Source organism: Prinia subflava, chromosome 9, assembly GCF_021018805.1.
Source record: "Prinia subflava isolate CZ2003 ecotype Zambia chromosome 9, Cam_Psub_1.2, whole genome shotgun sequence".
NCBI classification, from domain to species: Eukaryota; Metazoa; Chordata; class Aves; order Passeriformes; family Cisticolidae; genus Prinia; species Prinia subflava.
The window spans coordinates 8089108-8116810 of NC_086255.1; the positions used below are offsets into that span (position 1 = coordinate 8089108).

Sequence of the window (27703 nt, forward strand, 5' to 3'; positions counted from 1 at the left end):
TCTTGTTCCCAGAGCCCTGGCCGGGGGAGTCCTCATGACTCACTCTGTTTTACAGACCCTTGGTCACTGAAGGGCCGAGTGACACCCACGGCTGCAGAGCCTGTGCAAAGGGAGTGGGAAACATCAGCACATCTTAATTAAAGTGTTTTAATCAAGCTGAAACCCCTCACAGCAGACACTTTTCATAACTTCTACATCTATGTTCACACAAAGATTGACAGAAAAAGCCAGCCTTGAAAGAAAACATAGAATTTTTTAATGTTTATTTTTCCATGAAAAAGCTTTACAAGGAGAAAGAGGCTGCACAGGAGAAAGTGTACATTCTTTAATCACTGTTTATCTGTTGGTTTGATAGCCAAGGCTGACATTTCTTCTACAGTGTATTTATTTGTTCTCATAATATTACAGGACATTTACCCTTCATTTAAAAAGGATCATCATCTATGAATATTGTTAAGAACACTGTTAGGCAACACTATCAGTGAAGAATTTACACAACCTAGATCAGCTGTAGATGAAGTGCTGTCATTTTAATTCTTCTCATATTTTGTAACAACAAGTGTAAACCACATTTTTAAAATAATCATTTTAAAATATGTGAAAGGCTTTGCATCAAATGTAATGGAGAAACAAAGGCTTAGTGTCTCAAAGAACAGACAAAATTTTCCAATGCCTAAAAAGCAACACTGAAATTCTCAAAGAAGAAAATAAAATTCCTATCTTTCCCCTTCAACCACCTGGAGACATTTAAGTGCTCAAATATGAATTTCCTCACCAGCATTACTCTGCTGGGATTTTCAGATATCCCAGCAGCAGGACCTAAATGAAGTTACACGTTTCCACAATAAGATAACCTGACCCTTCCTGCCTGCCCCTACACACAGCCTTCTGCTGTGGACAGCATCTTTGCTGATCTGTAGGACAGATGAAAACAACTCCAAAACAAAGACCAACCCTCCACCCCTCAAATACCAAGAGCAATCACCTTTGCCCCTTTAGATCAGTGCATGTTTTGCCTTCCAGATCACTCAAACCAAAAGTTCAGCAAGCTGTTTGAAGTCTCCCTGCCACGTTTGTTCTGGAGTGTACAAAAGAGCTAACAATAGTCTCAGAAGTAACCTCACAAAATGGAGAAACAAACGCATTTTGAAGTATTTTGTAAGAAAAGGAGCTGGACAAATAAGCACCTTAATTTCAAATTAATTCAATAACATGACAGAAAAGGAAAGCTCTTCACAGTTTCAGAATTAGTAGAATTAAATCCCTCTGAAGCTTGCAAACTATGAAGGTCAAATACCTTATTTCAGTCATTACTCCAGTATTTCTGTAAAGAAACACTTTCAAGTATTGTTACAAAAGGCACTGATTTTTTCCTTCAGCCATGAAGATGTAATAAAACCACAGAATTTCTGTCACATTGGGCCAAACTCCTGGCCCTAAAGATATTTGCCACTAACCTTGGAGCACCTGGATTTCACCCAGTCACTTTTTAACAACTACCTTCTTTTTCTTTATTGATTCTTACAAAACCACATAGATCCATCACAGGTTTAATGAAAAAATGATTAATGGTACATTAATAGTAAGACAGAGAGGAGAATGTTTTAGTTGTTCTAATGCTATTTTGAAAGTGAAAATGGACACATCTGAAGTTGAATATTCAATAAATAAAACATTTAGCAATTTGTTTCTCCACTATCAATTCATTTTTAAAAACTGAAAATCAGATTTGGAAATCTGATTCAAGCAACTCTCAGGACAGATTCCTTGAACATATGGTTCCAACTTGGTATTTCAACTTAATCAAAAGTTTGGAAAATAGTTTTTTTTTTTTAATGGATGTAAAATCAAATTGCTGGTCTGCTTTCTGTGAAGTCTGACAATGACCAGATGGGTTGAATTTCTAAACCCTTAGTCAAAATGGGAAAGAATACAGTGTGGAATATCTCTTCTGAGGCATGCTGAGTACAGAGTATTAAGTTAAGGCAGATGTATGAACAGGTTTTCTTTAAATGGGATTTCTTAAGCTCAAAATTGTCAGTGTTTCAAAGGAACCAGACAAGACATAAAAAATACTTGCAATTCTTTTGCTTAGCCCTAGAGCCTGCAATTGGACAGAGCTCCCTGGTACGCTTGAAAGCAATGGACCACCAAAGAGGTAAACTAAGCAATATTTAATTATAGCTACATACACATTCCTCAACTCACACCCAAGGAGTCCAGCTTCCCATCTGCAGCAGGAGTGCATTACCTGACAATAATTAAACAACCTGCAACAAGACAGCAAATTACATACAGCTAAAACATTTAACCTATAGCAGCTAAAGTATTTAATCTCTAGCATCAAAGTTTCCTGACACCAAGAGCCCTCAGAATCCCTGCTCAAGTTTGATGGGATGCTCTGGGACAGCTACAACCAACTCCAGACCTCAGCGGACAGGCCCAGAGGTAAAGGTAAAACTTCTGACAGTAGCTGCATCAGTGCAAAGCTTGATGAAGCTGACCTGAGGACATCATCTTATTCTAATGCTATCTAGAAATACTTGCTGTTTACATCCCCATCCCTGAAGCAGGGGAGGGACACGGAGCTGGTGGAGGGAATGATCCTTCCTACTTGGATCCCTCCACAGTAACAAGATATGGGCTGCATTTCACTATGGAAACCACAGGAGGAAAGGACAGACCCAAAAACCTATCCAAAATGCCCCATAATTGTATGACAAAGAAACTAAGATAAACTTGGAAACTCAATCATAGGTGTGATGAGTCCTGAATAGGAATGAATCCTAATCCTAAATGAGAGTACTGACTATCTGTTAGAGTACAAAACCTATACAATATAGATCAGCTGCTTCTAAAGGAAGGCAGTACTCAAATTTGGTTACATGAACATAATGGAATGTAAAATGTTAGAATATTGTAGACTATTAGAATATTGTTTTTAAATTAATGATCTCTTGTTGAACGCAAAAACAGATGTGATTTAATTAAAAAATAACGAGGTCTCGCATTTTCAAAAATTATTTCCAATTACTTGTCACTTTTCCCATACTTTGCTTGCTTGGGACAGAGAAACTCCTCTAATCCCTGACAACCAACTTCATCAAAAATTGTAATGATAAATGCTGAGTATTAAATGTTTGCTAACATAAATCAGTAATATTAATTGATTATATAAGCAAGTGACCTGGCAGATTTCAGTGGAGAATTTCTGGGGATGACTGATGAGTGTGTGGAAAATTCTCCTTAGGTAGCATAGCCCGGAGCACACAATGTGTCACAGCACACCTCACACATTCTACAACAAAGAAAACTTAATTCTGAGTTCACACTTCTGTGAAAGTGTAGCCTCAACGTGTCTTTGAGGTAAGTCAGTGAATACCAGTGATTTTAAAAGATTACAGATCTTAAAGAGTGTACATAAATCTCTGCTATTCTCTGCTAAACTAAAACCATTTAAAACAAGATCTATCACTCGTAACTCTACAAAGTCAGACATTTAAAGCTTTCACGTACGTAGAAAACCTTGTTAGGAATCAAAAATTCAAGACAATTTGTGGTCAATAATGCCTCTATCTTTGCTAAAATAAATAGTCAATAATTAAAAGAACAAAAGGACATGGCCCTACATAAGAAGGAAAGTCTCTTCATTTTCATCACCCCCATCTCTGAGCAAGAGGTAAGGAATATATTTTTCTAGATGTTCTCTCAACAAAACAGTTTTACCCACGGTTTCAGCTACAATACTTTTCTACTGAAAATCAGTGCATTAAGAATATATACAATATACTGGAAGCCATATGCACCTTTTCTCAGGATAAGCAGATAAGGCATTTACCTGACGCTATAAAACTACTCCCTCATGTATTACTCATCTCTCTGTACTTGCTTGGTACCACACAACCACAGCAATACACAAATATTATAGTGCTCTACAGGTGGAAGATATGAGAGGCCAAACACAAACTGTGAAGAACTGCATCCAATAGAAAAGCTAAAAATGATGTAAGAATCTAAACCAAAAAGAAAACAACTAAAAATATATGCATAAAATATGTGCCCATCAATAGGTTTACACAGTCATCATCCCTACCCTTCCTTTAACAGAAGGGAGCCAACTACAGAAAGATATTACTGAATTCAAACAACATGAAAGAGCTATTAAAAAATTATCCTCCCTCTTCAAAACCACTTTTTTTTCCTAGCCTAATAAAAAATATTATACTACAATTGAATAAAATTACTAAAAACATCTCATGGAACTATTAATACATCCATTCCAAACCAAAAGCTGTCCCAGAAATGCAAACACTACAACTAAAAACTTAAAATGCCACTGAACTTGTTTCCACTATACAAATCAACCATGACCAATACTCTTCAGAGACTTGCTATAGTCTCTTAATGCTTTATTAAGGTCTGCTGCAAAACCTGTTAAAGTCACTAGAAAGTTGTGTTTGGAAAAGGCCTTGAATTACAAACTTTTACTGTGAGACACAAATCTCAGAGTGCTGAGCCATTGCAATCTGCTTAGATTTTTTGTATCAGGGAACATCAAAAAACTTAGTTCCCATACAAAGAGGTAGCAGTCATCAATATATCTGGGGTTTTTTTTTTTACAGAATAGTAACATTTCCTATTTTTCTGCATCACATGTAGAAGATCTTTTCTGGTACTTAAATTTCTTGCAGCTTGTATATGCTATTCAGTTTGCCTATCTGCTGAAATTTATGGCACTTGTTGCTTTATTGCAAGAGCAGCTTGTAAACCCCGGAGGAAGAAGTGGAAATTGTATCTCTAAATATCATAAGCTCTAAAAAATCTGTGCTTTTCTAATCACAGAACATTTGAAGATCTGTACATTACAAGTGAAACAGAAGTAGTGACTCTGGGAATGTGCATCCTTATCCCTTGGACAAACAAAACTTTATGTTGGACTACAGGATTAAAGGTCAATCACAGTGAGCACAGAGACTGAGCAAGGAGAGAACATTTAGATAGAAAATATAACTACAGTATTAAAATTAAACATTATATACTATAGTTAAAGAAAGTGAGGAATACAGTCTTTCCCCTACAGCAATACATTAATTGAAAGTGTCAACAACAAAACAGATTTTTGATTTTTTTCTTTTAAATATTGGAATATAGGCAGAATTTGATGACCTGATCCAATTGAAATAGAAAAATATAATGTCATTCTAGCTGAAAATTAAGAGTTAGGGTTGTTCACCTGGAGAAGACTGGAGAGACCTTCTAGGACCTTCCAGTACCTGACGGAGCTGCAAGAGCTGGACAGAGACTTCTGACAGGGACATGTATGGATAGGACCAGGGGGAATGGCTTCAAACTGAAAGAAGGCAGATTTAGATTGGATATTGGGAAGAAATTCTTTACTGTGAGGCTGGTCAGACACCAGCACAGGCTGCCCAGAGAAGGATGCCAGACCCTGAAAGGGTTCACAGTCAGGCTGGGTGCAGCTCTGAGTAACCTGCTCTAGGGGAAGGTGTCCCTGTCCATGGCATGGGCTGGAATAAGATGGTCTCTCAGTCCCCTTCCAACCCAAACCATTCTGTGATGGGACAAAATGAGAGAGAAAAGATCCATCTGATTTATTACCTGTTCAAGGTAACTGTGACAGTTTGGTTTGTTATTCTGTACTTCTGAACCTAATGCTTGTTTTTTTCAGAGAGCAACAGAAAACCTGCAGGCTATCTAGAAGCTGATTGAAGATTTCCTGGCTCCTATCCAAAGGCAAACAGACAAACAAAAAATTGTGAAAGACTGTTGTACTAAAGTGTAAAAAATAATAAATGCCCAAATCAGTTTCTTTATCTTCATCCTTCCAACAGCATTTGCTGTCTGTGAACAGAACAGCAAAGCTTTTTCACTCTTCAAAATGGCATGTGAGAATTGAGAGGCTTACCCAAAGGAGCTGAAACAGTGAATTAGAAAAGTTGCTTAAAAACCAAATGTTAAGAAAAATAACATTTCAGCCCTTGCTTTGCTGACAGGTGAGATAACAACCATTTCTGGTGCCACAAAGAACTCTCAGATAGGCTGGCATTTCAATGGAAGGAAGAACCACACCAGTCCATATGGCTCCCTTAAACAAAAGCCTCTCGGGTTCATGACCAACGTTTCAGTCAGCCTTTAAGTAAGAAAAAGCAACAACAACTGATAACGGGGATTTACTGACAGGCATCAGGAGCAATTGTTTTAGCAAAGACTATATAAAAAAAAATCTTTCACTACTGCACTTTATAATATGTGTGAGAATGCAATCTTTCAACTTAAAACAAAATTATCTTCTCAGAACTGATCATCATGACCAGAACACAGGATCTAACCCAACTACCACTGAAACATGATGGAAATTCTTCCAGTTCAAGTAAAAGCTTGCACCACCACTATCACTCTGCCCCTACTTATTATGGCAAATAGTGGGAATTTTATTTGCAAAACACTCAACCACCAAGGGCAGAGTTTTGCAATAGAGTTTTAAAGCATTTACTCAAAGATTAGGTTAGCAGTTCTAGCAAAAGATCAGAAGCTCTAAACATGAATGTAAATAATCCATTATCAAGTATACAACTCTGGTTCAGTGACCACTGTAACAAATCCAAGGACTAACAGTGACTTCAAGAGACTCTGAATCAGACTTCAAGAGCGTAATATTCTTCATAATATTACGTATATGCAAGACAGAAGTCTTCAGAATAGTCTTTGCAGAGAAATCATAAAAATGGGAGTGAATCACCCTGCTTGAAATGGTTGACATTTAATTTTTGCAGTGTAGATATTCAACCATTACCTTCCACTTTCTATAAAATGCAAATTGGTATGTATCAGAAAAGCTCCAGCATGGCTTTGTGGTGCTTATTTTATATACACATAGACATTGCAGAGAGGCACATTCTTTGTTAAAAATCAGCATTAAATTCTTCTGCAGGAACTTGAACGCTTCCTTTCACAGATGAACCTTTGCTCTTCGTGTAAGGCAGTCATGTTGAGTTAAAGCAAAATACTCAGTTTGCATAAAACTAGAGCTGCACCTAGTTTAAGGTATGTTTTCAAAATACAGGTGTCATAAGTGTCATTACAGAAGAATAAGCAAGATACTTCTTTCATAGACTGGTGAAAGAAACTTCCTTTTGACATTCTATTACAATGTAATAAGGGCACAAAAGGAATCTTGAAGTGTTAGTCCAAAATTATCTACTCTAACACTATTTACAGTGTAAAGATCTTACAGTAACATCACAAAGTAACACCAGCTCTTTCAAATGGACTCTAAAAATTGTTGCTCACTTCTTAAGACTGGCAGACATCTAGTATGTTCACAATTGGCAACAGAGTCTACAGTATTACAAAGTTATTGCTGCTACTGTAATGTAAAGAAATGAGGTTATGACAATAAATTTTCCCTTTAGGCTGTAGGGAAAACGACTTCATTTTATCAAGCTTATTATTTCTTAGCTTTGTCATAAGCTCCAGGAAAAAATCAGAGCGAAGCTATCTAATTGTACTTTCTCCCACAGAAATGGTGAGTAGCAAAATGCAGTGTGAAATCAGCTGGCTTTGTGTTAGTTGGTCACAAAGGTGTGCATCAGTTCCACTTGAGCTGGGCTGCCTTGGTCTGTGCCAGTGACCTGCAGGGGCTGGCTGAAGGACACTCCTGCCATCATACAGGCACTGCTACCTTTGCTGCAGTAGTAGAGGCACGCTTTGATGGCCAGGGTGGCTTCAGCTGACACACAGCTCCCAGGCAACTGAAAGGGAATGACAGTTTGACAGGAAACATCCTTTATTTCTCCTGTCAGACACTGTCCTTGCAGCAACCAGGTGTTATCTGCAAAAGAACAGATTTTATCATTAGGGTATTTAATACCGTGTCTGAAAGCTACAGAAAACACTGATTGTACCTATAGGACAACAAGGACTTTCCACACACAGTATTAGAGGAAATTTCCCTCCTGATTTTTCCAGCTGTGAACAGAGAGAAAAAAAAAGGAAAAGTAATTTACAAATGCTTTAAGATGCATTTAAAGATGGAGAGATCCATGGCTTTGCATCAGCCTAGAGGTGTATATATACAGTACATCTTATTTAAATGCAATGGAACTGCAGTTTCTCCCATACACTCTTTAAAGGATACTAAAATTTATTCTGATATGCATAAGCAAAACTTCTTAAATTAATGGCTACCATACATTTGCATCAGACACCTAATACACCAAGTAAAATATCTGCCATAAATGCATTAAACTGTAGATAAAATGATGTCATTTCCAAACAGCAGTGTTGGTCTTATAGGTGGGTTGGTGCAATTTAGCAATGCTCAGGCTGACTATTAGAATGAAACCTGAGTTTCACTTTCATTTAAAGATTTGAGAGTACGTGAACTAAAAAACAACCTGTACACTACATACACCCAACTCATTGCATTGAGCCATAAAATAATGCAGCATGTATTAATTCAGGCAAAAAGCAGTCTGCCAGGTGTTTGGCTTTTTTCAGTCCTTGCACTCCAGCTGTTAAATGCATCAACTCTAAATATCATGAATTGTATCACAAGGTCAAAGAGGAACACAGGACAGGGAGGGACATCTTGATTCATCAGGCTGAGATCCCCTGCACTGCAGGATGTGCTGATATAACCCACTGCCCATCCTAGCCAGGCACTTTACCTTCTGCTGTGATAAACCAGGCACTGGGAGCTTCTTCATTCAGCTTTGAATCCAGAGGAAGAGTCAGCTTTAATAAAAACTGAATTGTCTGCCCAGGAGCTACAGTTAGTGAAGGAAGTTGAACATTTGGTGCAGATTTAGGCAGTCTTGGAAGGTTTGTTATTTTATCCTTTTGCACAGGCAAGTTATCTGGAACATCACATGCTTCTGGCTTCAGGATAGGCAACTATGAGTAGAAATCAGACACAATATTTATTTTTATTACTACTGAAAATAAATGGGCTTCCACAACACAATCACAGTTTCAAAGTGACATCATATGGCTATTGGCCTAAAACTTTCTGACAACGTGCAACAATACTATAACAAAACAGAAAAAGGGGAGGGCAAAAAGTTTCTTTAAAATGAAAAAACCCAGATTAATCCAAATAAAAGCAACATTTACTATTAAAGCCATAAAAACCACAACTACTTTATAGTATCCCTTAATTTAAAATTTTTACAGTTGGATTACGTTTTTGCTTTAGATAAACTGTAAATGTATTTCCTCCTAATTCAGGTATTAACTGCATACTTCAGTCATAAAGTCCAGGAGTTTAACTATCACATTGTGCAGTAAAATAGGGGAGAATTTCCCAGAAAAGCCACCAACATGTTACATGATATAAAAATTTAAACGCACATGGAGATTGTGCATTATTAAATACAAGAAATATATGAAAAGACACTAGGACCATTACGTCATAAATATATGTATATATACATTTCAAAAAAATCATTAAGATATAGTGGCATTGTAAGGTGGACGAGCACAGATTTGTTTGTTTACAATCAAATAAACTGGTGCTCAATTTTGACAGTGGTTTTTGATTTAACAACCTGAAAGCCCTTTATATATCTTGCTTTAAGTCACTGACCACCCAAAATCATCTCTTACAGCTTAACTACAGGGCTTGGTAATTGATTTGACTTCCTTTTTTACAAGTGCTCATGAAATGCTTTTCATGCTGAAAAACTAGGCTGTACATTTTAATGACTAACATTTCTGTATTAACCTTTTCTAGAGAGTTGTCACTTTCTGTTTTCATGCAAAAGTTGTCTTTCTGAAGACTGAGGTTTTCAACAACTGTGCTAACAGGCAATGTTTATTTGCCTGATCATCACAAAAACATCCTGTGAATACAGCTACTGTACCCAAAGTTATCTGTCTCATTTTCATCACACTTGCTGAAGTCTGAAATAAAAATTTGCATCAAGAAACACCACTATCAGGCTGTTTAATAAATATTACTTGCCATGGAAAGAATTTTTGTTTCCAAATCCAGCACTTTAATCTGGTGATTATTTGTGTCTGCGACGTACATCAGGCGGCCGCTTTCTTCAACACACAAACCCCCTGGTTCATTGAAAGCTGACTGGGTGAAACTGGAACCAACAACACTGCCTGCTTCTCCTGTGCCTGCCAGGGTAGCACAGTTCTTCATCTTGGGATCCACAACCTTAATCTAAGAGAAACAAAGACACAAAAAGCTTCTCTGAGGAAACCCAGCAGGATTTAAATGCTCTTTGTTATCTCATGTTCCACATTTCCAGTAACCAGCACTGCTTTTTGAGTACCTCAGCTACCAGGTGTGCATCCTAGATGTGTTATCACTCTTTACCAAGTGACATGTCCCATCTTTCCCTCTCCACACTCCCTTATGGACTTCACTTCTTCCTTTGATCTTCATTCAAGATTCCCTTCCATGATTTTGAAGGTATCTAACCCTCAGCTATAAAAATATGCTGGATGACTTGTTTTTCTAATCTTTGCTACCTTTCTAGAAACATTTGCAAAACAGTGAGAGTATAACAAAATTGGCAGGCTAACTTCTAGATTATTTTTCTTCTAGGAATAGATTTTTTTTAATAGCAAAAAAAGTTTATAGTGTTTTATACAAGATCTGAAACAAAATATCATTTGCCTTAAAATTTCAATAAGCATTTAGTGTTGTACACCTTATTCTTCAAATCAAACGCATTATTTCTCTTTTAATGCATGTAGTCACTATAGAGTTAAAAACGTTCTAGACATGAATGCTTATGTAACATCACATAAGAACAATCACTCAAAACAATGTCTCTTATCCCAGAGTTCCATGGAGGTAACCCATAATATTTCTCAAAACTTAGGTGGCTTTTATAAGGGAAACATAAGTCCTCTTGTCCTGTGGTTTTATCAAACCTGCAGTACTCCTGAATAAGCCCTTCTAGCTCTTTTATTGTAGTTCAATATCTTTGGGAAGGTACACAAAAAGTCTCTAGTGTGAACTGTAACTTGGCACTTTAAATTCACCTTCCCCAAGAGACCACCACAGCAACACAGAAGAATGTGACAGCAAAACAGTGGTAAAGAGAAGGACCCCATGGGAAGGAAAGAAGGAAGGAAGGAAGGAAAGAAAAAAAACCTACACAGGAACTTGTGTAATTAATTTCCTCAGCTTAATAGGACCAAGCAAAATCTGTCTATGTTACTAAAATAATTCTTTGCAGTAATAAAAATTTCCAAGTCTGTATATACTATACACTTACCTTATGATTATAGGAATCTGCCACATAAAGCAGCTTTCTTTTCTTGTCCCATGTTACTCCCAAGGGATGCTGAAGCTTTGCATTTATGCCTGCTCCATCCACATCACCAAAAGCAAACAAATTCTGAAAAAATATTTTATTTAATTAATATATTTGGTTATTCAATGTGGACATGAATTTAAATTATTGTAATTAAACAGAAATTCACTGACTTAAAAAAGATGAAGACAATTTCAAAACAAGGATACTGAAACCTGGAAGTGTGGATGCTAACCACAGAAATAGAAACTCTCACATCTAAGTTATAAATATGAATCCAGCTGATTTAATGACTACACAATGCTGAATCAAATTGGCTATTTTAAGAATAAGTGAAGTGATTTCTTATCTAAGGAGCAACCGTCTGCACCACAACCTGAGCATCACACCCGCCACACATTTGCACTCCAAGCAGTGAAGTTAAGAAATTGATGGCCACGGAAACTGATTTACCCTCTCACCCCACAAGTGGTTCCTCCAGGTCAGGCTTGAGGAATATTAGTAGGGCAGTGTGGGGAAGTTTGAGGTGATTACCAATGGGTCTCTCTCTCCTCCTACAAGGTGCTTCACGGCCCCGTCCTTGAGCGAGATGGTTCTCACAGTGCTGCTCTCGCTGTCGGCCACGAACAGGCAGCTCCAGGGCTCCTCTGGGGCCAGGGACAGCCCCGAGGGCTGGGCAAAGCCTGCCTTGTGTGGGTAAGCGTTGTTCCTGTTCTCCTCGTTCCCACTGCCAGCAAAGCGAAGGCACACTCCTTTCTTTAAGTCACTAAAGGCAAACGGCACCCGATTTCAATCATGGGTTTGAAACAGCTCCGACGAGAGGCATAAACAGCAGCTACAGAACAGGCACTTGTGAGCTATAAAACCAACTAATGCAGCAGTGAGGAACTACTCCATGCCTTTGTGCTAACTTTTACATCACCTCAGCACATCATTCATTACTAGGTAATTCAGCAAATGCAAGGAATAGTAACATTCAATTATATGAATAGACCTTACCAAGTCATAGCTGAAAAGCTAAAGTAGCATCTTTCACTTCATATAACAGAAGTGGGGAAAAGGAGGCAGACTTTTAAGCATATAAGCATTTAAACTAAATTATTTTCAGTTTAATTTGATTATCTCTCTCTTTGGGATTTGAAAGCTGTTTATCAAGACAAGCAGCAATTTCACATTTCTCTCAGTACAGCTGCTTACCTCCCTTTTGGTAGTTTTCCACCCTCCAGCATCAGTGCCCATATCTGGTGAATGCCTGCCATTGCTATCCACAACACATCATCTTCCTGCGTGCCTGAAACTTTTAGAAAGGGACACAGAGAACCAGATTAAAAAAATCTCACTTTGGAAATGTTTTTAACACAAAGAAATCATCAAACCAACCCCGCTGTTCCCCTCGCCCCTTACTCATCTTCCCCATAGGGAAAAAAATACAAGCAAAAAACAGAGCAAGAGAAAGAGAGAATGTCTTTCATATACCAAAATGTGCTATTTTTTTTTTCTTTTCTTCTTGCTATTTTCCTCCCAGGGGTTTAAGAATCGTGGTTTTAATATCCCTACCTGATAAAGGCAATGCTTCAATCAAGATTTGCTCTTTGCAGCATTCTACTATTGTGTCTGCCTCACATGCTATTTTTGATTCATGCCAGCCAACAAGTAAGTACCTATCTTTGCTAAGCATGGTTTTGGGGGATGCAATCTTGATTTTTTTTTTACTACACCAATGACAAAATTAGATACTCCAAAAAACTACTGGGAGTTGTTTACAGGTTTTGAAAGAAATGACTGTGGCAGTACCATTGTCCATTATACACAAAGAACACCATGTTTTAAGCTAAGGGTAAATGTTGCTTTCCCTGGAGAGCATCAGTTCCAGTTTATTCAAACAGTAAATGTGACCTGGGCATTTCCTGATTTCCCCCTGAAGTAACCATCCAGTTTCCAAGTTGTTTTCCCTTGGCACATGTAAATGTGGTGTCACAAATGCAAGATGCAGTGACCTGATCAAGAATTGTTCAATTGTGTGTCAAGCAACTATTTTTTTTTTCCAACTTGAAGTATAAAACTACTATTCACCAACCCAAATCTATAAATAACTACACAAAGCTTGCCCAGATAATACTTCACAAAGAAAATTATACAAGTGGAAATTGAACAGCATATTTGTATTCTATAGCTTTAAATGTAATCACAGTACAGCAGTAATAAAATGCATGAAGGCAGTTTGTGAAAGACAATGAAAAAACTCCTAACAACCCAAAAGAAAAAGATATTTACTTATCTTAGTCTTTCCTGAAAATCTTAAAGAACAGAAAGTTGGCATTCAAATGAGGACTGTATTATCTTTTTAACACTGTCCCATGTAGTTATAGACAACATCAACACATTTTTTTCTCAATATATGTATTAGGTATTGGAATAACCATCAGACACTCAACAGAAAAAGACCTTCAGATTGCTCACAGAAACTTTTTATTCACATGAACTTGTAAAGCACTGTGCATATCATAGCTGTTCCTGAAAACAATCTTATGGATAATTCTCCCTTTCTTGTCCCCCCTGCCCGCCACAATATTTTGGGGTTTCAATATAAAAGCGATGTTATGCAAAATGCTTGCAAGCATTTTAAATCTGTCAAGTTAGTCCAAAAAATAAAATTACCACCATTCCCCCAACTGAGATCCTGCCATTCTTCTTCTAATCTTAAATCTTTTCTACACGACACACCACAGGAGGGAAAAAATGGCATCCTTCTTTCTCCAGAATTAATTTCCTTAAACTGTGAGCTCTCTTCAGAACAGTACTGGGATGATTTTAACTGAGTTTTTCTTCAGCACTTTCTGTTTCTTGGATGAATATACAAGTTCCCAAGACTGTTATCAAAGTAACTCTGGTGACTCTTTTCTGCACCTCCCTGTGGCTCCATGTTTTTACATAAACTAGAGCTCCAAAAATGAAAGTCAAACTTGCAAAGTGCCTAAAAGCTTTTTCTTGATTCAAAAAGGTTTGCAAATTGAGTTGCAAAACACACATTTTATAAATTACCAGAAATGCTACCAAAGTTCCAACAATGCCAAAACCACTCCAGTATAAAAAATGAAAACAACACCTCCCCGTCCCAATCACTTTTTGATTAGAGCTCATTTCTAAGAGATTTAAACTGAGAAAATAGATTATGAAATCATTTCACTCCTTCCTATATAGTAACTGCTTGGCTTCAGGATTTTCTATTTCCATTATGCATATCTTGCACTTTCAGATGTTACTATTCTAAGTACCTCAGAATGAAAACTGTTAAAATCACTGGTCTATTCAGAAAGTGAGCTTTTTTATCTTGCTATGCTATGCAATTCATCCTGAGTTATCTCAGAAAGTTTTGTTAATTATTTAATATTCACTTTATCCACCAATTAAATGAAGGAGTAAGACTTGAACTGAGTGCTGTTGAAAAATCTGTTCCATTCATCTATCCAGCTCTCTAATACCACAGACTGAAAACTCCCCTGTGACAGCTACATGCTGAAAAATTGAAAAGGCTTCTTACTCTAATTCTGCACCCAGCAAGACAGATGAAATATGAGAAGAAAGTATCAATGTTATATTCAAATTTTACTGAATATGTAAGATTGATAGTGAGAAGATCTCTTCTTCAACTACAGAATAAGGCAGTAAAAATAAGTAAGAGCTCCATAACTGTCATAAATTTTAACACAAATATTTTCTACTGGATGGCCATTGGAACAAAGAGAATGGATGCAAGCACGGAAACAGCACAAGCTCTTTGTGAAATTGCGAAAAATATGTCAGAGCTTTAATAAAAAATAATTACACAAACCCAGAAAATCAAAACTAATGCTACACAGCTAAGTATTTTATCATAAGGTATTTTATCATACAATAGTCCTCACATGGTTTAATGCTTTATGTTCTGATACAAAAGGCAGAAAAACTTTTTCTTTCATGACAGAACAGTTTGAGGACATCACCATTGTTATTCTTGTACAGAAGAAGAAGGGGGCCAGGGAGAGCCAGAATGCTAAAATTATGGTAATGCCATCATTATAATAACTCCTTATCATCCATGAATGGAAAGTATTTATTTCTAAAGAATTTATTATAAAACAACATAACAGAGCAAAGAAATTCTCTTACATTTATTCAATTAAGCACCACATTCCAAGCCCTCTTGAGCTGTTTTAAAAATGCAGAGTAGTTTCTCCTTATTAGGGTATGTGCTTTCTTGTCTGTGGTGTGCCTGTACCCAAGTGAGGTATGGCTTGCAAATGGGACATCCTTGTGCTATAAACATTCACTAAAAGTGAGCTACAGCTCTGAGTGCACAAACATTCCCCATGAGATGATGCCTCAGCTATTGTACAATGCTGCAGCTCCTGAATCTGCCTCTGGAACCCACAGTCCTGTCTGTACACAGGCACATCTTCCAACAGGCAGAACACTCCTGACCAGTACTGGTGAGTCAATCTGAATGCACAGAAATTACTTTGTTTGGCACCAGTCACAAGCAGAATCTGTTTGAAGGGATTCCATTCCCAGGACTGCCACACTTCCAGCTTCTCTATCTGGGACTGCTTGCTTACTTCCAGTCTGGGAATTAAAAGCCTGGGAATCAAAGTTACATTTTGTGGCTGGCACCACTGACATTTTCTAAATAGACTGAAGTCTGAAAATATTATTCTTGACTACTAACTTTATCTTTGAAGAAATAAAAAGAACCAAGGAAGAATTCTGTTGGTACACTCATCCTCTGCAAATTCTCAAGAAGCAGAAGGGGCTACACAACACACCCTGCAGTCCACAGACAGCCACGTGCATAGTGAATGCACGCCTCACCTGCTCTTCAGTCAGTTCAGCAAATTAAATGCAATTAAACTTCAGAAGTTTAACAAATTAAATGCAAACGTGACAGAAGAATAGAGAATCAGTGCTCCTCAGTGAGACACAGAAAAGCTCCAAAGGAATGCTTTATTAGTAAAGCCTGGACTTTTAGAAGTACACACCATCCTTTTTGCATTACTAAAAATCAATTTTCTAATTTTTTTCCCTTTTTTTTTTTTTTTTTTTTTTGCTACCTGGCACTCTTTTACATAGTGTTGCATCATGCAAACAGCACAACCCTTTATGAAACAAAATGATTCTGGAATTTTCCTCCTTAGTTAACATGCCTTCCCTCTCATTAAGGGAAATCCTTGGATTTAGATACCATGGGGGTTTCATACAGTGGAGATAATAGGGAGCTAAAAATTATGACTGTAATGAAGTAATTTTTATTTCTTTTCCAAGTTTTCTAACTCAGGCCTTTTAAATGTAATGGTAGCAAGTATTTAAAAAATTCCCAAGCAGAAGAGATAGTATTTGCAAACATGGAAGAACTACTTTGGATTATTTATCTTTGGGATATATCATTTTAAATACAGAAGGAGCTAAGTCTAGTTGTGTGTTTTACTCATTTCTAATTAAGCACAGCAAACACACACTTGAGGGCAGTTCAGCACCACAGTCTCCCTCTACTTCCAACACCTGAATTCAGTATTCAAAAGCACTTCCAGCCTCAAATGGTAACAGTTAAAAAATGTGTCTCCTTCTGATCCCAGCATGCCTGACAAAGCCTCCCTAAGACTTGTTAGGATATGTTTTTGGCAGCAATTTTTCATCTGAGACTAAGAACTGATACACCAACTATTCTTTAGAAATCTGATTTGTAGTTTGGGCTTCTTTATTGTGAACATAGATCTAATCCACAGAATCAGACTATAGACTGTGGAACAAAGAGAACAAGATCCATCACTCCATGTACAAATGGAGTACAAAAGTATAATACTTTTTTTACAGAAGGCAGTTTCAAGTCATGGACTTCAAAATGATTCTAAGTTTGACACCTGTTAGGATGGCAGCTCTCCTAATCCAGCTGCTTCTTTTTTACTGCAGAAAGTAATCATTGTCATTTTGCATTTTGTCAAGTCATAGAGAACTCCAGCTTAGAAAAGCAGTCTGTCCTACTAAATTGAATAAGATTTCTGTTGAATATTCAGTCACTACTCCCATTATAGCCTTATGTCAAGACTTCAGCCTTTGTATGTCACAGGCATGTTTACCCTAAAATACTGACATAAGTACCTGATTGCTTAACCTGTTTCTATAATGAACAGGCGAAATACTAATCAATTTTGTTACTATTACTATTCAGCAATACTCATAATCCAAAGTGAGACTGAGTATATATGCCCTATAACTTCCTAATTTATTTTATCTCAAAAGACTTTTTCACCTAAAACAGTTCTTACACAGGAATAAAATCTTACTAGAACTCTTTCATTTTACTTCCCCTCCCTCTTTAATGAAGTTACTTCTTTGAAATTCCAAGAATCTAAAATAAAAAATAATGGCTATTTACAAGTAATTTAGGATCCAGCTCAACAAGAAAAGAAAGACAGTGCAGTTTTGTGACAGCGATGTCCCTTACCATGATTTTCTGTGGAACTAAACTTTTATAAGGGCAAAGCCAAACGAGCTATCTTTGAGCTTGTGCTTTGCATAGGAAACTACTAAAGAGATGAGCAGGCCTTTTGCATTCCAAGTAAATCCACATTGCTGCATCATGAAGTCATATCACATATGCAACGTATCTTTGGAAGAATTCTAGCTTTGCTTTGTCCAGAAAAATGATTCCAAATTAAAGCCTGATGATAGCAAAAGCAGCTCTCTTATTTTCAGCTATTACCCAGGAAAATTTCTTCCACAGGACAGTGGCCAGAGCCTCAGCGACAGAATGAGACCAGATTAGAAGGAGAAAGGGTGACATGTAGAAGAAAGCATCCCTTCAAGACACAGACATAAACATTTCATGCATGATCTGAGCTCAAGCAGGAACTGCTAACTGCTTACTGTTTAAGTGATTTTTAATTTTTTTACATTATGAAAGAATCACCATGAGTAATACAAGAAAAAAAAAATGTTTGCTCTGGAATGCAGTGGTACCAAATAACCCTCTAGCAGAAACACAGAGAAGGATGAAAAATATCTTACATACTTTTGCCTTTTAAGGACTATAAAAATTGCACCAGTATGATAAGGTATTATACTTTCATTTAAATCATATCTACACAATACTTAAATGAACGTAAAAAATTCCAACAAGTTTACTGAAAGCATGGTCAATACTGCACTTGGGAGTTTCTCTAAATAGATTACAATCATGCAGTTTAAGACTAGATTTTGGAATGTGAAACACACAGTTATGTCACCAAGCACAGGTTATTGTCCTGCTCCTTCCAGCAAGAATGCAGCTATCAAGAACATTTCATGCTCAAATCAACTGTGCATTAAAGTATCACTTGCTTTCAACACCCACTAAACAAAAATAGAAGGGCACAACAGAGAAAGCTAAAAAAGCACACAGTAATTTTGTAATGTATTTTTAAGCTGCTGTCCCTCCCCTTCTATTTCCCACACAATCTATGTCAATGCAAATTTCAGCACCAACCTCAGCAACGCCAGAATTTAATCCATGGAGTTCATTCAAGAATTTTAACAGGAAGGTAAAACACAAGCTCAGTGACCACAACTAAGGAAATAAAAAAGATGACAAGGAAGAATACTCTGTCTGAATCCTACCATCTGTTTTGTCTCCTTGAACTCCCCTGCCTCAAAGGGAGACATTTGTGCCAAATTTTGTATAAATAGTGTTTCACACTCACTTAATTTCTCTCTCAGATTTCACATCTCTATAGAACAGGGCAACAAAAGCGCTGTTAGAAAAATTCTATGTGGATACTTAAAAGAATGCTACATAGTATCAGTTCTGAATATTAACTTATCCACGTCCTCAAAGTCTTTCTCAGTATTTTCCTTTTTTCAACCACCTGCATCTTAAGGTTTTAAAGAAAGAATAATTTTTTCAGTTGGTCAATACATGCTCTAAACCATATACAGGAGTAAACTCAAAAAATGTCAACGATTAGAGGCAAAACCTTTCTCTTAAGAGGCAATCTTTCCCCTTTGAGACTTTGAGAAAGGTCAGCATAAGCTGTTTAATACTATCTAGTGTAGTACATAACCTGCTCAAACATTCCAACTTCCTTTTTCTCCCTTTCATGTTCTGGATAGCACAGTGTTGGATACTGAAAGGAAACTCCCAGAAGTATCACTTGTTTAAAAATTATAAAATCCATACATAAAAAACCAACGATGACTCTATCTTCTGAAACTGCACAGAGTTTAAACTACGTAGATCTAAGGAAAGTAGGAAGGTGTGGTGTTATTTCCCACATGCCAAACCAGATAACACAAAAATCAAACTTTTAAAATTTGTAATAATGAACCTACGTTTGTTGAAGTGCATGTTAACTCTTGCAAACAAAAGTAAATTTTGAAACTCTCAAAAATTACTTCATCCAAATGCCTGACACTGGCAGACCAGTTTTAATATTCTGACAGCAGGGTTTAGGCTTGTAGGACAGCACTCAGAGAGGCACAAATGCACTCTGTGTTGTACTGCAGAGTAGCAGAAGATCCCACTAAGCTCAAGCAAGTTTCAACTTAGCAATTTGCAACTCAACAATGCAACCTTGGCAAACTCTGCTGCATTGCTGACAAACTATTTTGATGTCTGGCAATAAACTTAAAGGAGTCACTGCAGCTCATGACAGTAAAAAATGCTTGCTAGATATGCACTGCAGCCCTGGTTCCTCATGCTCTGGGACAGATTCGTGCTAACATTCCACTCGACGTAACTCTCAACTTTTACAACTCTCTGGTTACAGTTTTCTAAATAATTTTAGAATTTATTGCTATTACAATAATGCATATTTTCCTCCAGTTTATCTATTAGGCTTACTACCCTCTCAAAAAAATTTTAAATTGATTTAATCTCTGCTTAACTGACAGTTTATTTTATATCTTTTTGGCAATTGAAACAGAGAACTGACTAGTAGGCTCTAATTGAATATGAAAAAATCTGCACCAGTCTGAACAAAGTGCATTCAGAAGATCTGATTTCTATGCAAATGCTTATTAAAATTCAGCAGTCAGTGTTGAACAGTACAGATGACTAATCCTCTACAGGTGACTAACTCAGTAAATACTATGTTTATGTTGATAACAATTATCATATCAATTAACATTTAACAAGCAGAGCTCTCAAAACGAAAAAAAAAATCATATATTTAACTACTGACAGAAGCAGAAGAAAGCACAATGAAAAATAAAAAGCAAAATTATAGGATACTTTGAACAGTTCTGTTAACCAACTCAAGTTTCTGAAGCACTGATCAGTTATTAGTCTGCTCTTTGTTGATCTGTGAAACAGCTCTGCAGTAACACCTCACAGGGATCAGCTTTCTGGTTCAAGATCTCTTGAAAATTACACCATCTACCACACAAGTCTCCTGGTTCACAAAATGAAAACCAGATTATACAAAATTTAGTAAAACTTGTGCCTGCACTAGTAGCAGCCCACATCCATTCTTCTTCAGGTGCTCCTCCTTGCCCTTCCAAGCAGTATTCCATATGCTTAACACAGACTGTAAGGGTTGCTGACCAGACCTTTGAAAAAAGGCACTTTTTTTTGTACAAGACATGCTAATGGAAGTGCTAAATCTGAAAACATATCCCAGTTGCTCACTCAAGTACTCAAGGCTGCTGGCTGTACCCTGTCTATACTGACAATGTATTTGTACCAGAAGATTCCACACTATCAGCTTTTCTGAACCACCCTCATGGATCTGTTGGACCAAGGCCAGAGGAGGCCACGAGGATGATTCAAGAGCTGGAGGATCACCTCCACTATGGAGACAGCCTGAGAAAGCTGGAGTTGCTCATCCTGGAGAAGACTCTGGGGAGACCTCAGAGCACCTTCCAGCACATAAAGGGGCTAAAAAAGAACTGGAGAGGGACTTTTGATAAGGGCATGCAGTGATAGGACAAGGGGAAATGGCTTCAAACTGACAGAGGGCAGATTTACATCAGAAATTAGGAAGAAATTCTTGACTGTGAGGATGGTGAGGAATTGGCACAGGCTGCCCAGGAAAGCTGTGGATGCCCTATCCCTGGAATTGTTCAAGACCAGGCTGGATGAGACTTTGAGCAACTTGATCTAGCAGAAGATGTCCCAGCCCATGGCAGGAGGGTGGGTAAAATGGTCTTTAAAGTCCCCTCCAACACAACCATTCTGTGATTCCATGTTCTCTTACATTTCAGTGTATTTTCCTCCCTCATAACTGATGGAAGATTTTAACAAATGCTTCCACGTCAGTAAAATGTTACTAAACCCACAAAACACCTCTAATTTCAAGATATTAGAGGTAAATAATGCTCCTTCCCCACCCTGTTCATCTGCAGATTAAAGAAATCTCAATATTGGAAGTCAATTTTTCATGTCTGAAGTACCAACCAAAGCGTTTTATGCCACATCAAAGCATTGTTTTGTCATTGTTAATAAACATTGCAACTTCTAAATTAGATTGAAATGGAAACATGAGCAAGTTGTGTTTCAACTCACAGTCAGTAAGAGCTGAAAACATGGCAGCTACGAGATGCCAGGCTCAGGTGTGTGTGTGTAGCAAAGAAAGCTACTTAAGTCCTCAGAATGTGATTCTTGCATCCTATTATGCAAAGATTTATTTTACCTCCTGATGCTTGCAAGGTTTGTGCTGAGGTATTCCTCTCCTATCTGATTGACTCTATAGTAATCTTGAGTCTAATGACTTTATGACATCAAAACAGGAATAAACAGAGGTCCCCAACAAAAATTATTTTTATTTCCTAAACTCAAATATTTACAAGTGATTGGACATGCCTGTATAAGGAAAGGAAAGGAACTTTGAGACAATGCTTACTTCCTGTAAAATGTACCTGCTTCTTAAGTGATCTTGGCTTAAGGCACTGGCCTAACAAAAGCAATCATGATTTCCTTCTGTGTTTGGAACCAGTAACTACGTAACTTGATACAACACAACTTTTCTTTCATCAAATACACTCCAGGATCCAAAGCAGAACTGCAGTTACCACTTGCAACAGAAACTGTTGTATTTTACACTCAGTTTTACAGTCTTTACTCCTTCTATCTCTATTAATACCAAAACAGGAAAACATTTAGCAAACAGTCACACGTGTAAATATGAGATGCTAAAGCTCACTGATACAGTACTTGAACTTCCAAAGATCACATCCCATGGAGAGCTGATGGGCTGCTCTTCTCCTCTTGCTCCTCCTTCCTTATCAACACCTTGTACCCCAATGCCTGCTACAGTGGTCACCACCTGCAGCTCCAGGTCAATCTGTGAAGAAAAATGACACATTAAATGAAGGTATGACGTGAACTTGACCAAAGTTACAGATGATTTGAGATAGATGTCAAAACCAGAGAAGTCCTAACCAATATCAGGCAGTTGTTTTTTAGGGAAATAATTAATTTTACCACAATGCTTGTTGATGGACAGGGTGTATGAGGGTGGGGAAGCAGCTGGCAGCATGAAAAACATGTACATGGAACTCTATACCATGTGCACCAAAAATTAACACTGCTCTGTCAGCATCTGCTCAACAGCTGTAGAAGAAACCATCACAAATTTCTGGATAAATAATTAGATAAATGATGGGTGTATATTTTGTATTTTAAACTCATATGGGAATATGACATAAAAACTCTCATACTGTAAAAATATTTCCCATCTCCATATAAAATAATCTGTACAAAGGCACCTCAGATGCATTAAGGGTGACCTCCTCTAATCACAAATGGGATATTGGTGAGGACCTGAGTCCAAGATCTTCTGAGATGCACACAATACTTCAAATAATAAGGCAATGTTATACTGCATCACCAAACTAAACTTCTGATTATCCTAAATTTGACCTAACCTAATGTAAGATCCAATTCCTACTTGCTAAAACTTTGCAAGTGTTTAATCAAAATGAATACACTTGCAGCCAAATCTGATATCAGGGCACTTACCTGTATTTGAGAGACCCAGACAGCCAATGGAAGTTTGGATATTCACTGCACCATAGCACTACAATAACTTGAGATAAGAATCTCAGACTACTGGAAGTGAAACAAAACCAGTTTTTGCTTCCAGAACTAAGAATAGATGTTACTCAAAACAGGAAAGTAAGAGTGACTAGGAAAAAAAAACAAACCCTGGAATGCTATAAGGAGTAGCCCACCTCATCTGCATTTGAAAGGAAGCACAAAAATTAAAAAACCCCTGCACAACAGCATTTCCCTATAAGACAGTGGACCAAATTTCCTTTCTGATATTATTTGGAGAGTAATTCATATGGTGTAAATTTTCACCTGTGTAAGTAGAATACAGTAGAAGAATTAAAATTAATTTCCTTATGGAAAATTTACCTTTCTAATTAGGTGATTTTCTGTATCAGCTACATAAATAACATTATTTTTTATAGCGATCCCTTGTGGTGAGTTGAAAGCTGCCTCTGAAAATCCTCCATCTCTCCTTCCACTGTTTGGACCTATAAATAAAACACAGCAAACTCCAAAGTAATTTTTGAAAAAATAAAGTGCATACATTTAAACCTCTAGGAGAATTACACATTCCAAGAGCTGCTTTCACAGCACCTTGTACATTTTACATTATTACTATTTGGTGTAGTCTCATTTTAGTCACTGTGCTATGTAATCAAAATAGCCTGGTGCTATTCAGTTCTGAGCTCATTCTGCACAAGTTCTCTGATTTCTTAAGCTCATATTTTAAAGAGAAGTCTTAATAGGGTTCTAAATTGTTCTAGAGGATTCCTAATAGGGTTCTAAATTGCACTAAAAGACAACAGCAACAATGGATGACAAAAATAAACTACAGGGGTTTTTTTTATTAGTGATTACATCAAAGCAAGCCACCAGGAAAAAAAATCCAAAGCTCAACTCCATTTCGTTGGTTTAGATTTTGGTGTAATCACAAATGAAACTAATATTTGATTAGCAACATTTTCTCATTAAGAAAACCTAATTAGGAAAAAGATGAGATGGAACTAATTACACAAAAGAACACTAAGAATGATGGAGTGACAGTCTTCTGCATGCAACAGCAAGGAAATAGAAAGGAAGATAACAGTTTGAAGGCTTCAGAGGAGGTAGCATTTAAAGCGCATCAGCAGGATGTGTCAGCAGAAGACATTTAGGTATGAGTTATGTGTGCACCATGATTTATGATGCAAATAACAATTTCAACCTTTGTGCATGCCCACATTTATTACTGCTATATCAACTTCATTACATTATTTTCTGCCCACTGCATCATTTAACTGAGTCACTGAAATACACAAACTTTTACAACCTCACCTCAGAAATCAACTTAGACCTTATCAGACACAAGGGAGTGAAGTACAGGCGTGTCAGATTCCAGCAGCTCCCCTAATGAGTGAGAGGATGCACATTCCCAGGGAAGGGAACAGCACACAATGGAAGGAGGGTACCAGTTAGGAGCTTAGGACACTCCTGAATTCCTGTTTAATGACTGTCCCAGAACACTAAAGGGTAGCTTGTAGGCAGAGACCAAATTCTCTCATATTTGTCACAAGAAATTCTGTTTGCACATCCTAAAGGAGTAAGGTATTTACACTAATGCCTTCATGATAAATCAGATTAACTTGAATAAATAGCCTGTCTAGCCAATGCAGTGTTACTTCAAATAGCAAGAGTATTTTTCCTCCTTTCTGTAAACAGAAGAGTATTTTTATGAGATTTGTAGGATCCTGCCCTGGGGCAGGCATTAGTCCATTCCAGACTAAGGAATATAGGACACATCAGCACACAGGGCCTGATTCTGGGACATAAACAAACCATTGTTTTCAATAATTTAAGGATTCAATCGCTTCCTAAAACTGTCTAGTATGGTTGTCCTAACAGTTACATACTTGTTACATACTTGTTGCACTAAGATGTAGCTGGCCATTTTAATAAATTAAAAAAAAAAATCAATTTCACTTGTGAAACAACAAAGAGTGTGCAAATTGTCTTCATTTGCATTGTAAAGCACATTGTTATTTCACAAAAGCAACTACGGATGTTAATTTTCTAAAGCTGAAATGTTACTCATATAAATTTTTTAATAAATGTAACTAAATTTAAAATATTTTCACTATTTTCATAACTTGTTTATACATTATCATCTCAGTTTTGATAAGAACACAGGTCATTTTATATATACAAAGGCAACTGCATTTTCAGGTGCCTGTGTACTTACTGGAATGCCACTGTTCTTAGTAATTCTCCTCTGCTTATGAAACCAGAGGAGATTCTGAACAGGAATGCTCTTCCATTGAAAAAGCTCAATAACCAAACAAAAAATACACATGAAAAACCTCTCCTAACAACACCACCACAACAATTCAACATTCACTTCTATTGGAAAGGGAGGCTTTACAGTGTCTTGTCTTTTCCCTACCCTGCTGCTTGATGTAGATGTACATCCTTTACACTTAAAACCATTTGCAACTCCTTCAGAGGAATACAAAATGCATTTTTGTAATTCGTATTGGACATCACGTGAAAACATGAACTTCAGTCAATGAAGCAATGAAAAACAATTAGGGATCTCCAACAACTGCATTGACAGTCTCCCACTGATGGTCTTACACCACATCCCCCAAATCGAGTAAAAGTGATTTTAGTACAAAACAAAATTTTGGCAATGCTTACAAGCTGCCAGGTCCTGTAGGAAAAGAATCAGCCCAGGAGGAACTGCAGACATAGTCTAGTCTAAACTGAAATTGCTATAATAAACTTACATATATATCTCCTTACCTCCAATAGTGTGTAGAATTTGCCCATTTTTACGAGTAACCAAAATCCTGTGATGCCCAGTGTCTGCTATGACCAACCTTTCTCCTGAATCATCCACAGTCACTTTGCCAGGAAACAGCAGAGGGGAAGGTGGAAGGGAGTCTCTGTACAGCTTTATTCCAATGTGGTTATCTTTGATTTGTCCTCTTTCCTTGTAGAATTTCAGTGTTATTGAAGTAAATAAAAACAACTTCTCTCTGTGTCCCTCCCCAACAAGAGAGAACAGCATATTTCCACGAGGCCCAAGAATGACCAGGGTTGGCCAGCAGGACACTTCCAGTTCATGCCACAGTGTTGCCTCTGCATCATTGACCACAGGGTGGACAATGTTGTATCTCAGAACAGCACTTTTAATGTTATCCAGAACTTTCTCATTTGGGAATTTCGCTGAATGGACACCAACAATAACAAGACCATCTGCAAAGAAAAATGAAGTTGTGCACTGAAATATATTTGAATAATAAAAAAGAAAACCAATAATGGAAAAATGAACCATAGATATCTCATAATCTGACTGACTTCCAGAGTGAGAGAGGATTTGAACAAAGGGAAAGCAATTACATCTCAGTAGGAATATAGGTGGCTACATATAGAAAATACTGAAACTCAGAAATAACACTTCAGTAAAATTACCAGATTTTAGAACCACTACCTGCCCAGTTGGTTGACATGAATTGTTCTCGGTTCCTGAACCTCTACATACTAAGGCAGAATATACTTTCAAAATAATTGTGGGTAAGTTGCAGCTGTTCAACTGATACTCGGGGTTTTTTAAAGATACTTAGGACACCTCTTTGCCTTCTGATTCCTATACACAATTATAGTGTTTCAGAAAATTCCTTTTCACAGTTTAGTAGAAGCCACAAAAATAACACCAACTTGTGGAACTCCAGAATTACCTGGACATGTCTACCTCTAGATAAACAGTAAAAGATACAACAAATAGGCCTCTGAAATCAATACTGTACTATATTGTAATCTGTAATCAAATTCTGTATTTCAAATAAAAATGGCAGCACTGACAACTGTGACAAATAACACTCATTACAAACAAGGCTTGAATACAACAATTTCACAATTAAAACATTAAGAAGTCACTGTAACTGTTACAGTCTCATCAACTCTACTGGAGCAGAATGTTGAAGGATCAGACAGCTGACATTGTACAATCATTAACTGCTGAAATCCAAACAGCAGGTCAAATATTTTAACTGTAAAGGGATCAGCACTAGTGCCTGTATCTGTCCTTCAAAAACATCATTAAAGCTAGAAACACAATTCTATAGTGACCACCTGAACAGCACATCCCCTCGTGAGGAAAACTAATGTAGAAATGATGGACGCTATGCTCAGAAATAACAATGCACTCCATTTAAAACACCTTGTTTGAAGGATTGCAGCAGAGCACAACACTGGATTTATGCCAAGCTATTTCTGAATATTAAAATGTACTTCCTCTTATAGAAGTAATTTCTGGACTGCTGATAACACGAACTGAATATGCACTAGGGTTTAAAATAACTTTCTGAATGCCACTTGAAATACAGAAATAGCACCACTGAAGACAGCAGTGAGAGCATATCAG

General features: G+C 37.2%; 1 protein-coding gene across 1 annotated transcript in view; it reads right to left on the bottom strand.

The window, feature by feature from the left end:
• Window positions 1-233: 233 nt before the first annotated feature.
• NHLRC2 (NHL repeat containing 2) overlaps window positions 234-27703 on the bottom strand; it is a 30659-nt gene continuing 3189 nt past the window's right edge. Inside the window, exons 3-11 of the mRNA XM_063405270.1 lie at window positions 26080-26535; window positions 23668-23789; window positions 22462-22591; window positions 12498-12597; window positions 11835-12066; window positions 11262-11384; window positions 9986-10195; window positions 8691-8916; window positions 234-7852 (exon numbers count right to left, since the gene is read on the bottom strand). Coding sequence (XP_063261340.1) covers window positions 7587-7852; window positions 8691-8916; window positions 9986-10195; window positions 11262-11384; window positions 11835-12066; window positions 12498-12597; window positions 22462-22591; window positions 23668-23789; window positions 26080-26535 — 1865 coding nt within the window. The 3' untranslated portion in view covers window positions 234-7586. The remainder of the gene's footprint in view (window positions 7853-8690; window positions 8917-9985; window positions 10196-11261; window positions 11385-11834; window positions 12067-12497; window positions 12598-22461; window positions 22592-23667; window positions 23790-26079; window positions 26536-27703) is intronic.